The sequence below is a fragment of the Vanellus vanellus genome (genome assembly GCF_965231255.1).
Source record: "Vanellus vanellus genome assembly, chromosome: 8".
Taxonomy (NCBI): Eukaryota; Metazoa; Chordata; class Aves; order Charadriiformes; family Charadriidae; genus Vanellus; species Vanellus vanellus.
The window spans coordinates 21,577,453-21,593,890 of NC_138913.1; the positions used below are offsets into that span (position 1 = coordinate 21,577,453).

General features: G+C 42.4%; 1 protein-coding gene across 1 annotated transcript in view; it reads left to right on the plus strand.

The window, feature by feature from the left end:
- The window catches only part of EPHA4 (EPH receptor A4), a 102,296-nt gene that overhangs the window by 69,481 nt on the left and 16,377 nt on the right, over positions 1 to 16,438 (plus strand). The window contains exons 6-8 of the mRNA XM_082487402.1: positions 10,263 to 10,387; positions 11,571 to 11,730; positions 12,817 to 12,928. Of these exons, the coding sequence (XP_082343528.1) occupies positions 10,263 to 10,387; positions 11,571 to 11,730; positions 12,817 to 12,928 (397 nt within the window). The remainder of the gene's footprint in view (positions 1 to 10,262; positions 10,388 to 11,570; positions 11,731 to 12,816; positions 12,929 to 16,438) is intronic.

Here is a 16,438-nt window from a genome sequence, read left to right on the forward strand (position 1 = left end):
GAAGAAGAGCCAATTTTTGAATTGCAGGTTTTGAGTGAAGATTATGTTTTTCCTTGCAGTCCCCATCCTCTGCACTTCTCAGTTCCACCTCGTAAGTCCCCTTTGGGGCCCTGGCCTCGGAGGGGAGGAGAGACCTGCAGCAGAGCTCTTCTCGTCAGGAGTCCGGATGGGCTCTCAGAGTCCTCCTACGAGATGCGAATCTGGGACTCAAAATGAAGGTCCAGACTCGGAATACAGACCCATTTATGCAGTTGCTGAGCCAATTTGGGATTATTGGTTTCATGGGGTTTTATTTGCCCAAACTGTAGCTCAGTACTCCTCCAGGAAATAAACATGGCTGATTTCTTTGTCCGACTCCAAATCTTCATAACCTCATGAGGTTGATTTTTATTTAGTTAGTTAGTTAGGATTGAAATTGTTCAGGCTTTGTAATGGCACTTGCATTGCACAGGAAACTTTACCAATTATCATTCTGACTGTTTTCCACTGAGGCAGCCACCTTTAATATTTAATTGCTTATGCCATTTGGGGTTTTTCTAATTGACACAATTTTTTAAATGAATAATGCACTGGTTTTCAGTATCCGGCATAAAACCAAAATAATGAAACCCCTTTATAAGTTTAATTATGTGCCACCTATGATGTAATCGGTTACTGACATCATGAACTAAGATTTTAATTTTAAGGTTTATGTGTTTCAGGAAGCTCAAGACTCTTCCCCAGTTTGTCCTTCATCACTTTTTTTTTTCTTTTTTCCCTGAACAGCAAACTTCAGGTAGCTTTGATTTTTGCAGCAACACTGTGTGCGGAATATAGTGTTCTCTCTCATCGGGTCTATTAATGGCTTTTAATTTCCTGAAGAGATCTGGCCATTACGGATGGAGGAAAGGGGGCTTAATTCATTTCCAGTGGGAGGACCTGGTAGAAGAGCTCTGAGTGTGGGAGTTAGGTGTGCTGCAGTCTGGTTCTCTCGGGTACTTTTCCAAAAGCACAAAATATCTTTTTCCCCTGAAGAAGGGGAACTTTGATGGGGTAATATGGCAGGGTGTCTTGCAGCATCCTGTAAGAGCTGAGGATCTCCAAGTGCTGTCAGACTATTGTCCTTCACAAAGTGTTACTAACGTAAGCCCAGAAAACCTAAACCTTGATTCAGTCTCGAAAGTTTCTCAACATCCCAGAGGGAGAGATCATATCATGTTGTATCCATCTAACCTTTGTACAGAAGGTACTTTACCGGACTTCCAGCTGAATGCTTTGAATATCAACTATAATTAAAATTTATAAGTCGTTCAGCTGAAATATAAATACGTAAATGCAAACCTTCTACACCAGCCTCTTCTGTGTGATGGAGCCTGAAGTAAATAAGGGTGAAGTTCCTTAACTTTCATGACTTCAAAACAATTTATTACTCTCCAATGCTAAGATGGGAATTGCAATTTTTATTGTCAGGTGAGTCCTGGGTTTTGATTTTTTTGGGTGCCGCAGGCTCAGGAGGGCATGTTTGAGACCCAACCTGCAGTTGCTGTTGAAGCTGTTTATCACAGTTGAAGTAAAATGTTTATAATTTTATTATCTTTTCTTCCTCCAAGATTCTTGCCATTTCTGACTTTGGGTGATTGATCTGAGAAACCCAAAGGGCAAAGTCTAACTCTCTGCTATTACTGTAGCACTTCAAAAGCTAGGATGAGACAATGTGGCCAAATCTATTTATTAAGGTAGCGAATGCTGCTTTAGCAAAATGAGTCATAACATTTATTTATTTATTTGGTTTAGAAGATACTTCAGTATTTCCAAAGCATCTAAGTGGCATATGGGGCAGAGGCTTTTATTTGTCTGGATTTCAAAAAGGCTTTTAAGCAGCTCTTTTTACAAAATCTAATATTCTTAATGCTGAAAGTAAGTGACAAAGGAAGTTATTTAGCACATAAATATATATCATCGAGACATCCCTGTTTCAAGCAAATAAAAAGTAACTGTGCAAGAACCAAGGAGAACAGCATTAGGAGATGTGTTGCCTTGGGTACCAAGTCACACATTTGCCCCATAGTGGGTTAAGCTTCACAGCATAACTGTTGGGGTAACCACGTGCTCAGGGGGCTTGGTCGTAAGTATAAGAAAGGACCAAGGAACAGAAATGAGGCATCAGGTGAGAGCTGTGATTTGCAATGTGAGGCAAAGCATTGCCCCTTTGCAATATTAATAGAGCAGGGTCAATATTTTCGGTATTGTTTTATGGGTTGTTGATACACTATGGTGTAAGTGGTGGGAAAGCTGCATACAAGAAGTGGTTTGCAGGACACAGATACAGTAGGTTATTTCATTGTTTCTGTACAATTTAAGAACAGCTCTACCCCCCCTTGTCTGTTGACTCATGAAGTGTATGCAGACATGTCTTAACTCCTCTGACTGCGGGCAGGAGGATGGGAAAAAGGGAGGAGGAGTAGCTGGATGATTGGTTGACTTGAGGAAGGGCTTAGAGAATGGGACAGGGATCTCATTTGGGAGCATCTGATGTGTCTTTGAGGGTAGCTTTGATTTTATTGTGGAAGGGGGAGAAATTTGTTTTGAAAAGGCAGCTCAGCAGATCCTCCTCCTGTGCAGCAAAACAAAGGTGAAGGATAGGCTATTTCTGGGGAGGAATTAGCTCTGGTTGCTACCTCGGGCTTCCCGGGAGGAACAGCAGGCTATGCAGGTGAGGTAGAGTTGCCCTGAAGGAATGGCGGTAAGTGGGTCAGATTGCTCCAGACTACTTATTTTGAGCGATTGGGGAATGCCCCATTTCCAACATTATCATCTGTTTTAATAACTAGAGGTTATGGTCTCTAATTTCTCATTCTGGCTCCCCCAGGGCCACTGTACCCTGGGGTGATACACATTGTGTCCCACTGTCAGTGGTTTCTGGTGGTCTGTGCTTGCCGGACCGGCGTCCGGGAAGTAGGAGGATGATTACAGCATGTGCTTCCCTGAAGTGTTCAACCCAAATTCGGGTCGTGGGATCCTGCCTCTAAGCGTGACAGGTCTGGGCCCTAAAGGAAGGGCTCGGAGAGTTACGGTAGTCTCTCTTTGTCTGGACCGCATGGCCCATTTTCTCTGCTTCGCTCAATCCAGTATAATGCAGTGGAGCATCAGGGTTGGCTTCTTTAGGCTACAGAATTTATTGTTGTTTATATTGGGTCAGATTTTAACCTCAACTAGAGGGAAGAGTAACTGCAGCGTGACCTGCTTCGTGACCAGCGGCTCCAAACCTGCTCAGGTGAGACAGCTGCTGACTAATTCCCCATCTTAACAAATTGCTTATAGCTCTAGAGTTTCTTAGAGCAATTCACAGTGCTAAGTACGTTCACCCTTCTTGTGTTAATCATTCCAGTTTAAGCATTTAGAAATGTTTTGGTACTTTTTTTTAAGGGTTGTAATGTTCAGACATTTTTATAAATTGCCTTCCAACTGAAAGACTTGTTTTCCTGTTTGTTTTAAACTGGCATTCATACGTACAGGAAATACACAGTATTCTCCCATGTTTCTGTTGGCAACTATTAAGTTATCCTTGTCAGAACATGCCAACAGGATTTCTTAGCAAGCTAGCAGAAAGAAAACAAGCAGTTCTCAGACTAAACAGACCCCATGCTTGAGTTGTAATAGAGATCTCTTGCTAAATTCTGCGTAGATTCTATAGTCTTTTGGTTTAAGGCAGTCTTTGGGACTGTGGGTTGCAGATTCAGATCTTTGGAGTTACCCCAGACCTGCATTGCATTAGCTGACACCATGATTTGGCCTTCAGAATTGGAGGGCCGGTACCTGGAAATAACGTATTGCTGTCAAGAGCTGCTCCTTAGAAATTAATAGCCAGAACGAGCCATCTCCTGGGTGTGCAGTATCTTCTTTGTCACCCCTGTCTCATTGCAGTTCCTGATGTAAACCACAGGGAACTGTGGTCAGACCTCAGCTCCTGTAATTGGTTTGATCTAAATTAGAACAGTTCTGGTATGCTGACGTAGTCGGTGCTAAAACTGACACGAACTGAACGTGCAACCCAGAAAATACACGGGCTCTTTGTGGATCCTCAGCAGCTACCTCCTGGCTCCAAGAACTGAAGCTGGAGCAGGATGGTAAAAATACAGCACTCCAGTAATCCTCAACTACTACTATTTGTTGCTGCTAACAGCCTGGGTTTTCCTTCAAGCTTTTGATTTTGATGCAAGTCAGAGCCAGCTTTTGTGGTTTGGCAAGATTTGCAGTGCAGGTTCTTTTGGGAAAGGCAAGAAATGAAAACTTTTAAACAGAGGAAATGTTGAAAACATAATAATGCTGTGTTAACAGTCTTTAAAATCTCATTTGCTAGCCCCTTCCTTTGTGAACGTATAATTACAAACATAACCGATGTGGGCTGGTCCCTAGGTTTGAGAGCTTGTCACTTATTTTTCTCAGAGCTCCGTGACAGCGGCGGGGTTGCAGAGCCTGGAAAGAAAGGGAAGATCACTCGTGCCTGTCATTTGGGGATGAAGGTGTCCTTGGAGAGCACCCCGTGGCCGAGCTGGTGCTTTTCCCGAGCAGCGCGATTTCTAGTAACAAGGAGGGAAAGTTTAATTCAGAAGTATTACGGCTGAGTGAAGGGATGGAGAGAAAGAGGCCAAGCTCAGCTGTCATGCTGCTTTGCATTACGCCGGCCAGGATTTTCAGGTGTGGGTGGATAACCTTGGGCGCTTTACTCCAGTGGTGTAGATGAAGTCTTTGCTTTAAATGCTAAAGCTTGAAACTGCTGGCCTGAATCTCGGTGCGTCTCAGTTTCCAGGCTGGGAGGTGTTCCTCGCCAGTCGTCATTCCTGGGGGAGGGAGAGGCAGACGGTGGGAAGACAGAGGACTCGGGAATGTCTTGGGAGGCTTCCAGTGGCTCGGTTGAGCAATCGGGCCTCTAGATCTTCGTCCAAGTCCTAACCTGGCCCAATCATCACTAGTACAAATGTTTGCTCCACTTACACAGAGAGAATAATAATAATAATAATAATAAAAAAAGATAAAACATGCATGTGGTTAGTTTTTAAAGTGCACGTGGAGCCGCAGGCTCTTGCAGGTCCCTAGGAGCACAGCGTAGCTGTCCTACCGGCACTGAGGAATGGGAATGCCAAACTCTAGCGCAGCTCTTCAAACCTGCACAGACATCTAGTCTCTGTGAGTGCACATAGGTTCACATGTGCAAAACCCTTTCACGTGCTTAACCTTTATGTGCATACATGGCTTATCCATATGCTACGCATACGTTTGGAAATTTGGTCATGCTAAAACACGTTCCCCTTTGTTTGCGAAGCCATTTGCCAGGCGGACTCTGAGCGCAGGGGTGGTGTTACCCAGAAATGGGGGTCCTGGAGCACTTCTGCCTGGACAAGAGAGGGGAGTAGGTAAAAGGTCCAAGGGACCAACGGGAAGCAGAACTGAACACCAACATTTTAGGAAAGAGCAGAACTGCTTTCTTCTTAATTTATTCTGGTACACGTAACTAACCAGGGCTGGGTACTTCTTCCTTCACTTGGTTTGAAGTCAGTGCGACAGCTAGTAGAGTAAGCTGCTCTCTTGCATGAATAAAATTACCAGAATCTGGCCTGGGGAATGTTGCCTTTAGAAATGATTAAAAACATATTTGATTCTGTGTTGTATATCCTTCTCCTGCTGTGAGATTATTTGATAATATAATTTACAAAATCCCGTGTAGAAACCTACAATATTACATGGTAAATATTCAAAGAGAAAACCTGAAATGTGCCAGGTTCCCTTAAATGTGTTTTGTTGCAATTAAGAGAAGATCTTTTGTTGTCTTGTTTTGGTTTCTAAGAGGACTTTTCTTCGGTGTTAGGTTCTCAGAAATCTTTTTCCTTTTTTTTTAGTAATTAATAATGGAGCGGGCTTTTAGTATCTACCCTGGAAGGTAAAAATCCTTAATCACAGTAACATCATTAGTGCTTTCAAGCATTTAATTTTGATGCTTGACAAAGCACATAGCCATTGATAAGAACAAATAAGTGTTGTTGTGTGCAATTGAGGGAAAAAAGAAAAGCATGAAAACCCCTAAGCTTCAAGTAATTAAATTTAAATATGTTATTTGAATTTAGCTGAGATAATGTACAAACTGTGGGTATATTTTTCAATCAGTGAAAGACCCCTTGAGTAAACATGATCCATTTAAATTCAAATCATGGGGAGTGGAAAGTAAACCCTGCTGTGGTTAAGAAGGCATCTTCACTAAAATACTGGGCATTGTGTATCTTTGATATCTGAGTACTCGTGTGTTGTAGTTTTGTAAAGGGCTGTTTTCACTCATGGATGCCTACATGCCAGAGACTTTATTGCATCTATTTATTTCCTGTTTGTGTGTTGTTTTTTTTTTTTTTTTTGTCTCCCCCCCCCCCTTCCTTAATTTGAACCAGTAATGAAAAACTGACACTCTGCTTCTGCCATCCTTTAAAGTGCCTCAAAACTGTTATAATTCAGCACTTATTAGCCTTGGGATATGGCTTTGTGGCATTTGGGTGAAGTTTTTGTAGTACATCTGTGCTCTTTCTCTCTCTCTAGGCCACAAGCTCAGAGCCGCAGTAATAAAACTACTAGTAGGTGTTTAATGGCAGGTTATTGAGGAAGTAGATAAAAGAAAATTGCAACATTCACATCAGTAGGGAGTGGGGTTTTTAAGGGAGAGGAACTGCTGAGCTTTGAACTAGGGAAAGTTACACGTGGTGCTTTTGTTCAAGGGGACCACTTTTTAGACACCAAAATACTTCATCATTCTTCCCTGTGAAATGGGATGTTCTGGTAGAATTGGTGCTTGGTATGTACAATCTGTGCACGTGTGGCAGAAAAACTTGCTGTTGTAAGCAATGATGATTGAGAATCAAGTTTGTGCTTAGTGTTCCTTTCCAAATATCGGGAGCAGGAAGGGGGAATGTGCAAAAAGTGAAAGAAAAATCGATCTCCCACTCTCTTCCAAAAGTATTATGGGATCTTATTGCGAACATCTTAATTATGTACGTTATTCTTTTTTGTCAAGCTGTCCTCAGTATGTTTTGTGTAGGAATGTGTGTGTATAATGAACAGTTAGCCCACGCACATGTAAGAGAAGATTCTGTCTTTTATTCTGCTCGTGATCAAAGCATCATTTTACAACCTGTTACATGTTTATCTTCACATCATCCCTAGGAGGCAATTTAAAGGCAAAAGGCAGAAGAACAAAGAATTTAAATATTTTGCACAAACTCACCCAGAAGGCTGTGACTGCTGCCTGGATTGCCATGGTGAGCTGGCAGTGATGATGTCCTCTTTGTTCTGGACTCCACTGACTGGACTCTTATGCCCTTTTGGTAGTATATGCCCAAGGAGACCCAGACCTGTTGTCTTCTAGAAGCACAGTCTTTCAACTGCTCAGCTCAGCTGCTGAATCCTGGAAAACAAAGAAACAAATAAACCTGATTTGTAGGGCTATTTGCAGAAGTAAGAGAGAATTGGTAACGGAGGATTTTATCCATGCAGTGGGATAACTGTAGTACTCCCTGTGGTTACTGAGCCCAGTTCCTCAAGGTCCACAGAGTTGCAGATCACCATCCTACTGCATAGACTGCTATACAGGTCTGTGCTGCAGAGATGTGGAAGAGCTCCTGGACAGCCTGTTGCAATTCTGGTACATCATCCTGTAGTTGGACTTCAGCACTTTTAAGGATTTCTGCTTAGCATATGGAGAGGCAGGATGTACAGTCAAAACAAAAAAGCTAAGAAACAAATTGCTCATCTGCAGGACAAAAGAAGAGATTAAAAGTTACGTAGGATGAATTTGCATATGAAGGACAGGAAGGAAAAACTAGGGCCATTCTTACAGTTGTAATGGTATGAAGTAACGAAGAAATTAATGTACAAGTCCTCTTTGTGTCCCGGAGGCCAGGAGCAGCTCCTTTATTCCAGTGTAGTGTAGTGTCTAATATCAGCTGTCCATTTTTGAGAGTCATGAGAAAGCAGTTGTTAAACTGTATAAAGCTAAGCATCTTCCACAAGGAGGGGTAGTTAATATATATTCTTCTGCTGCAAGTAGCCATTTTACAGCAGAGAAGAAACGTGCTTTCCTGCAGCAATTACCAGCCCAATATTGAAGGGCTCACTAAATTCCGATATAAATGCCTGCAGAAATGAGGTGAGAAACCAAGGGCGTTAAAAAGAGGATAAAGGAGAGAAAGTAAGCTTTCTGCGATTCTTGAGGTCGGACCAGCATAAGTGACAGATTCTCGGTAAAAAGAACTGCCTGTCTGCCCTGCGTGAAGCACCGATTTACTAAGCAGACTTCTCTCCAGTTGGTTTATCAGTAACGTTGCGCATGTGTGTGTTTTAGGTTAACAAATCTGATTTCTAATTTATTAGCTGAGCAGTATTCTTACTGCAAAGGAGGGAAAGAAAGTCTGATTCTCTGTTGAGGAACTGTGAGGTTGTTAAGCAGGTTCTCAGTCATGCCACAGATATAACTTGATGGAGCACACCTGGATCCTCCCTGTTGGCTGCATTTATAGTCTCCTCTGTCATCCAGTATTTGGCTTTGCATGTGAGAGACAGACAAGGAAAAAGAGAGAAAGGTTCTGGAGGCATTTTTAACAGAGATGCCAAACTGTCAGATAGTAAATCAGGAAGCAGCTCCCCGATGGTTTCACATCAAGAGGAGACACCCTTTTGTGACTGTGCGGTGTCTACTGGTTATTTTCGCTTCCATCAGAACTGTCTGATATGGTCAAGTAGTTTTGAGGCTTTAAACATTCATTTTTCCTTTCATTTATTGTGACTGTTTTATTTATTTGTCTTTCTTGGTAGTTTTCAAGGATATGTGTTTCAAGGATACTTTTTACTCTCTAACATTTTCATGCATCGTCATCCCAAAGTTAAGGGTAGAAAAAGAAACAAAAAGAAAGGGAGGAAAAAAGAGCAACATGTCTACAGCTTCAGGGGACAAAAGACGAAATATATTCAATTTAGGACGACCTCTAATCTCTGGTTATACAGGACAGCTTTGTTAGATAAGATTAAAAATTTCATGAATGTCCCTTTTTATCCCTGGAGACTCCGCCATTTATACCAGCTATTGTCAGCATCAAAAGAGCTTGATAACAGCTGGCTAGAGACGTGACCACACAGCAACACAACAGCAAGAAAGGGGCAGCCGGGTTCATAAATCTTCAGACAACCCGTTCCCCCAGCGCAGCCATGAATCTGCTGCTATCACAGTCAAAGGGAGAATGCATTGTCCTCCAGCCAGTCAAAAACCTGAACTTCAGCATTAACAGGGGCTCTATTGAAAGTATAGGGTGCACAATGAGATGTTTTCCATTATCTTCTTCATTGCAGCCCTTATTACTGCACACAGATACAGTTTAAAGGATCTTTGAGTTTAGCTTGTTGCTAGGTAGGGTTTTTCCAAAAATCACGCAGCCCTTACCCTTGGCAGTGTAATCCCGCTTTTTCTGTTTATCGCATCAATATAGTGCCACATGGGGCATGGTCAGATCATGCCAGTTCGGTACACAGTGGACCAATCTCTGATATCTTCTGGCTGGGAAGGAGCTATCAAAGCCAGGATCTGGCCCTCGGGCGCTGAGCTTCCTCATTCTCCAGGGACTGCTCACAGACTCGGCGTAAGCAGGGCAAGTTAGGAAGCACAAATTGGCTCAGACTCTTGAAATACAAGTTTCCTGGTTTTCATGGGAGGGTCCAAATTCATATGTATTCAGCTTTATTCTGGTCTTACTTAATTCAGTGGCAATATTTTCTCAGCTCTATAGAAAACCAGATTGGCCCCTCAGGAACTTCGTAGTTTCTGTAAAGCAAACAGCTAATGAAGTAACAGCGGTTAATTTCATGAGATGGAAGGAGAAAATTACTATGGACCAAAACAAAAGTGCAAGTCTATGTACTGTGCCTAAGAAAGGACAAAAGTAAGGCAGAATCATTTAGTACCTTAGCCTGTTAGGGAGATTCGTACCTTCCCATCGCGACCATTGCAGTGTTTAGCCAACTGTAATGTTACTTCAAAGCCTACCTATCTAGTATTGCCCAGAATCCAAGAATAAGCTTAATTAGAGAGGAATGAAAGGCAATTTTATTAGAGAAAACAGGAAAAATACGTAATGCTTCTAACCCCCCTGCAAGAAAAACATGGTTTCTGAAAGTGCTCATGTTATGAAAGCTATGATTAAAAACTTAAAAACTAAATTATTGCTTATATATTTGTATTTTTTTTTTCCTGGCAGCTCCATCCCCGATTGCTTTGATCCAGGCTAAAGAGATAACAAGGCATAGCGTTGCCTTGGCTTGGCTGGAACCTGACAGGCCAAATGGAGTAATCCTGGAGTATGAAGTCAAATACTATGAAAAGGTACTGTTCAAAAATGGACAAGCAAAGAGTTTTGTTTGGGTCTGGGGAGAGCTTTTTACTTCGTTCCATTACAGTTTATTCCCAGATAGGATTCCATAATTTGAAACCAAATAGATTCAGTTTAGTAAAATCCAATTAAGGATTTCATGCACTTGAACGGTTGCTTGGAAGAATAAGACTCATAGGCTGTTCCAGCTGTATGGTACGAGTTTATTTTGTTATTTTTTCCTACCTAGGAACTGAGCTTTTGTGGCAAGCGTATTTATAATGAGAATCGATAATGTTGGGCAGAAGTGAGACATTAGCTCTACTTCATAGAAGTATAATAATGAAGTATATAACACAGTGATAATAATAAGATCTGTTTGCCAATAGCTTCTGCTTAGAGTGATAGTGTGGGCTGGATGGCTTTTAATAGAGAATAAGGAAAGAAAATTACATTCTTCATACTTTCCAAGGTAGAGTAAGATGTTATTCCTACAAATAACTTCTCAGATATGGAACTATGAAAAGAGCTGTTTTCTTTGAAGGTTCTCTGCAAAAATGAACAATTACCTGCTCTTGCTTGCGTGCGCTCTCTCTCACTTGTGCGTGCATACTTCTAATTTTTTTTTTATAAAGATAATCACTTATTTGCTTCCCTAACATATACAGAAAAAGGTATCTGGTTTGCAGGGTATCTAGATTATTACATTTTCTGTTGGATTTTCCAGCCAAAAATAGAACAGTTTTTAAGATTGGGCTTTCCTGAAGATGTTCTCTAAGTCTTTTCTTTTTAAAAATACGTTTATCTTTCTTTATATGGCTCCTGGCTGGTAGGAAGAAAAGGAAAGTGCCAGCATGTGTGAGTAAAATGTTGCTTGCTCATCAAGAGGATCTTATTTGAAGGCTTGGCTATTTTCCAAAGGCTTTTGTATGATTTCTTAAATAATCAGTGATATATGAGTGTTGTACCTACCACCTCATCATCCTTTTTTGGCTTGCTTAGAGCTCCATGCAGCACACAGTGCTCGGGGTATTGAGCAAGGCCGACAGCAGGAGCCCTCGGGACGTATTTTAAGAATTCCATCATTGTTACTCATCTTCTTTCATCATGACAGTTTTGGCAAGGAAATGGGGTTCCACGGTTCATGGTGCAGCGAGGCATTTCCATTTGATCACCACTGTGTTCTTTCGTTGTTAGGACCAAAACGAGCGCAGCTATCGCATTGTGAAGACAGCCTCCAGGAACACTGACATCAAAGGCTTGAATCCCCTGACTTCATATGTATTTCACGTCCGGGCCAGGACAGCAGCAGGATATGGAGACTTCAGTGGACCGTTTGAGTTCACAACTAACACAGGTAATGACATGCCCACTGATTTCTTTTTCTTTCCCTTGAGCTAAGAGTGCAGATGTAACTGAACTGTGTGTTGGGAGTTTCCCGTTGGTTGCTTGGACTGTGGTGTGTCGGTTCTGCGAAAATGTACTTCTGTGGCCATATGCCTGTTATTGATGCCATGCATCTGACCTGAGACACCTATTTGAGTATGCTATTTTCTAGATTCTGACAGTATTCAACACAGTACTTCAGTGTTGCATGAGGAGACTCGCGCCCTATAAACACTCGGAAGCTGTTGAGGCTTGAGAGATTTATCTACCTATTTTGTTTACTGTAAATGTACATGTTTGCACATGTTTTTGGAATATCTCGCAGGAGAATAGAACCCTGTTACTCTCCTTTGCAAGCTATTGACATAGATCAGTTAGGTGTCCTACATCAGCCCACGTATTTGCACTTTTCCGTAGACAGTCATATAAAGACAGAATGTTTGAATTATGTTGGCAGTAGAGCTTTTCGCTTTGCTCAAGGAAACATGCAAATTTAGCCCCCAAAATGTTTGCTTTTCAGTGGCAGGAATGCGGTGTGACCAAGCCTATTTTATTTTGGACATACAGGTCTGTTTAAATCAATTTAAGGTCATGCCAGTTAGCGACAACATCCTTCAGGATGTTAACAGCTGAAAATAATCAATCCAGCAGGAAGAGGGAAGACATTTTAAAATGACTTACTCTCTTTCTGTCAGTTGGGGAGTTATCATCTGGCCCCACTGAGAGAAAAAGGAGGAGGAAAGAAGAGTGGAAAGCAATTAGAAAGGAAAAAAAAAAAAAATAGCCGTTATACCCTCTGAGCAACACTGAAGGGGAGAAGGAGAGTGAGTACTTGTTCCCAGTGAACTGAAGTTCCCCAAATCATTATCAAACATCATGTCTTCAGCTAATTAGGGCCCTGTTGGAAAATTGTGCCAAATGACCATGTAATAAAGGCCTGAAAGTAGATTTGAGTGCTGCTCTGAAGTGCCTTCACAAGCCAGAAAGCCTCATTGAGTGCTACCTAGGTTGATTTTTTGAGGGTGTCTGACACTAATGCTGCCTTTTCTGTTTCCAGTTCCTTCCCCCATCATTGGCGATGGTACCAATCCCACAGTGCTGCTTGTTTCAGTGGCTGGCAGTGTTGTTCTTGTGGTCATTCTCATTGCAGCCTTTGTCATCAGCAGGAGGTAAGAACTTAAGCTTCTCTCTCCCTCTCTCTCTTTCATGAGGGAGCTTTTTGTCTCCTCCAAACAAAGCTAAATTCTTTGATTAGCATCATAAACAGTGCATTTGCATTACAAGCCTTCTCCCATGTAGCTTTGATCTTCTCAACATTAGTACCAAGCAGCATGTGATGTAATGGCAATAGTTCCAGCTCTATTTGCCCTTCAAATGCGGAGCTGATTCCAATAACTGGCATTGAGAGGCAAGCCAGCTAGAGATTTGTGGCTAGTGTAATCTGAAGTTAAGTTTAATGGGTACGGGTACAGTAGATTTTCTTGGACTGACTCCTGATAGACCGCCAGTAAATAACTGCACTGTTGTGAACTAAGCCATCAGACTGCTATGCTTGTGATTTTTGTGTTAGTCCGTCTGAGTCTGCATTGGTCTTTTGGGTTAGTCCTTTCAGTGTGAGTGGATATGACTGTAAAACAGAAGCCACAGTCATTCAGCATCATAGGCAGTTACGCAGTAGACTGGATCGATGGTTATTTCATCAGAGCAGGGACCATCATCTTCTACCAAGTACTTGTTCATTCTCCCAAATTCAACCCAGGCATCAGGAACAATCCTGCGAATGGCAGGACAGTGTAGCAGAAACGCAGCGTGCGTGTTTCTGTCTTCATCTTTGTGCTGAGTCTCGTTTAAAGAGATCTGCATGATTTTGCTTCAGTGTAATTCTGAGGTAAGACTGGCTGTGTCCTTACTGCATCTGCAGCCTGGGATCTGAGGGATGCACGTTTTGTCAGTCTCTGTTGATCAGTTTAATGGCATCAGCCATAAACGTGCACAAATTCCTCTTGATTTGCTCTCTTACTTTAAATTGTCCTAAAGAGCAGTTAAGTCACTATGATTGTAGTATCTGGAAAGTAGACATGCATTGTTACAGCTTTCTGTGGGTGTTCAACTCAAAGCCTTCACGCTGGCAAGAAGAAAGAAGAGCGGAACATATGAAAATGTAATGCAGAAAGACAGGTTTATTAAAAGCCATTGCAACAGCAAATAGCGTCACTGAGCTTGATGACTTAATCTCCTCTCTGCTTTTATTGATCACTTTATTATTTAAGGCAGGATTAATAGCAGGATACATTGGATTTCTAATTATGAGTCGCCACCTTGGAGAATTGAGCCTGTCGAGCTGCTTTGAGATGATGCCTTCCCCTCCTCCCCCTATAAAAAAAAGTCGCTTCCCAAGGCTGATAAACACTGCCTGGTGATTGGCCCTCAATGGATCACTTTTTAGAAAATGAAATGTCAACCCCTTGCCCTCATATTGATTCTCTTTAGTATCAGCCATAAAGCTGTCAAAGGAAAGGCTGCCTGGAGCCAGGTAGCTGACAGACTCGCTGATGCGGGTGCGTGCTCAGGCAGGTCTTCTCACTGCTCAGGCTGTCTCTTCAGTTATCTCTGCCCACAAGTGTTCAAACTTGGACAAAGGCGAGACGAAGGGCAGGTGGGCAGTAGGGACAAAAGGCTGGTCCCAGCACTGGTGTGAATGGAGATAAAAGTGTCCCGGAGGCTACGGGTTCAGACGTGTCCCGTAGCTCTGCACTGGTAGGTCTCAGAGCGGCTGTGGAAGGGGAAAGACATAGCGAGATGAATGAAATACTAGGACAGTGCAACTGCTCTGTGCATACTAATGCATGGTGCCTTGCTAATTAATAGCCTTCCTCAATACACAGCTCTCCAGTAGCTGGAAGTAGCTCTCAATAAACAGAATCTGCTTTAATATTCACTATTCCTCTAACGATTTTAACCACTTTACCAATGTCATTTAGAGGTGTGGGCTTTGGGGATATTTCATGATGTTCCTACACCAGCAGAAGTTAATAGCAAAATAATTATATTTTGTTCCAAAATGACTTCAGATGAGAACAAGCTTTTCTGTCCATACAGTCCCCATAAGGAGGTTTTGTAATCTCGCCGTGACCTAAAAGTCATATTTTTATAATCAAAACTGTGCTTTGGCCTGCAGACATGGCCTCCCTGCATCCGTGAGCCAAATGTGGGAACTGGGCATATGCTGTAGGTGCCCACTTTTGAACTTGGGGTTATTGCTACTAATTTAGCATTACGTTTTTTCAAGTCATTGCTCAAATCCCAAAATTCATCTTTACAACAGAATTTATCAAAGGACTTTGCCTTCAGGCAGCTCAAGCTGTTTGGTTCTATCCTGTGACCACGGTGTTTGTGTTAACATGAGAACTAATCTGCCTAAATGTTAGTTTAAACTTACTGAGGTTAAGATGAACATATCCGTAGAGCAGAGTGCAGGAGGTAGCGTGAGTGTTTCTCAACCCTACCCTGCAGGAACGCCGAGTGAAATTAGAATATCTCACATAGATTCATAAAGGATTTGGGAAAGTGTAAAACAGAGAGGGCCACTTTCTAAAAGGGCTTGGGTGGAGTAAGAGGGCCCTACTAAATCCTCTGGTCATCTAAAGGTTTCTGTCAGAAATTCTTCCCATCGATAGATTGATTTATCTTCTGCTCCGTCAACAGCTGAATGCGTTTGCCCACCTCTTAGTGATGGTGTTGGATCAGGTGCTCCACCAGCTCGGTGCCCGAGCACTGTGGCACCCCCAGCCCCTCTTTTCTGTGGGGAGGATGAGGTGCGGCTCCGGGTCCATGCTGTTTCACCTCAGTGTGTGCTATAACCCCCTCCGCTCCTACCTTCTCTTCATCTCCAGCCCCCACCTGTAGATCTGCCTGTGTCTCAGACCCCCGCAATTTCTGAAAGCTTCTGTGTTCTTTTCCTGAATGCCGGCTATTTAATCACCACCGCCAGAATCCCTGTAATTACAGGGTTCAAATCTGTGACAAAGGGTCCCTTCTGCCACTCAGGTGAGCTGCCCCGAGAGGCAGCTCTAGCCCCGCGTGTCCCATGGTGCAGGGCTCCCACGCTGCTCGGGGACAGTGGCAGACAGGAGTGTCCTGCCCCCGGCCAGGCAGGAGAGGTCAACAGGTGACACAGGAGAAGTGGAAGTAGGTAGTTAGTTTGGAAGGTATTATTTAAACTTAATAAACTACAATTATATTGCTTGAACAGTAATCCTTTTGTTTCCCTTTGCTCTTTACGTGTCTTTGGGTTTTAGTGGGGGAAGGTTATTTTTTTTATCTGTTGTTAGGGTGCTTGTATTTTTAAAAATAAGATAAAGAGCATTTTTTTCATACTTAAAATGCTTTCATGCAAAGCATGTTTGTGTTTCATATTTCCCATCTGTGCCTGAACATTAATAAAATGAATTTGAAGGGGTCCTGCTTAAAATGCAGAATCTGTGGGTTTTTTTCCTTTTTTTCTTTCCTCTGATAGAAGTTGTGTAATACCTGAAACCATCTCTGCAATCCCCTTAGCTGACTTGGTCCCGTATGGCACGGGGAGAGATTTGTGCTGCCTCTTCCTTCTTATTTAGTTCAGTAACTGGGAACAGAACATAGTCCTTTTATTTAAGTCAGCTCTGTTATACCAGTGCTGT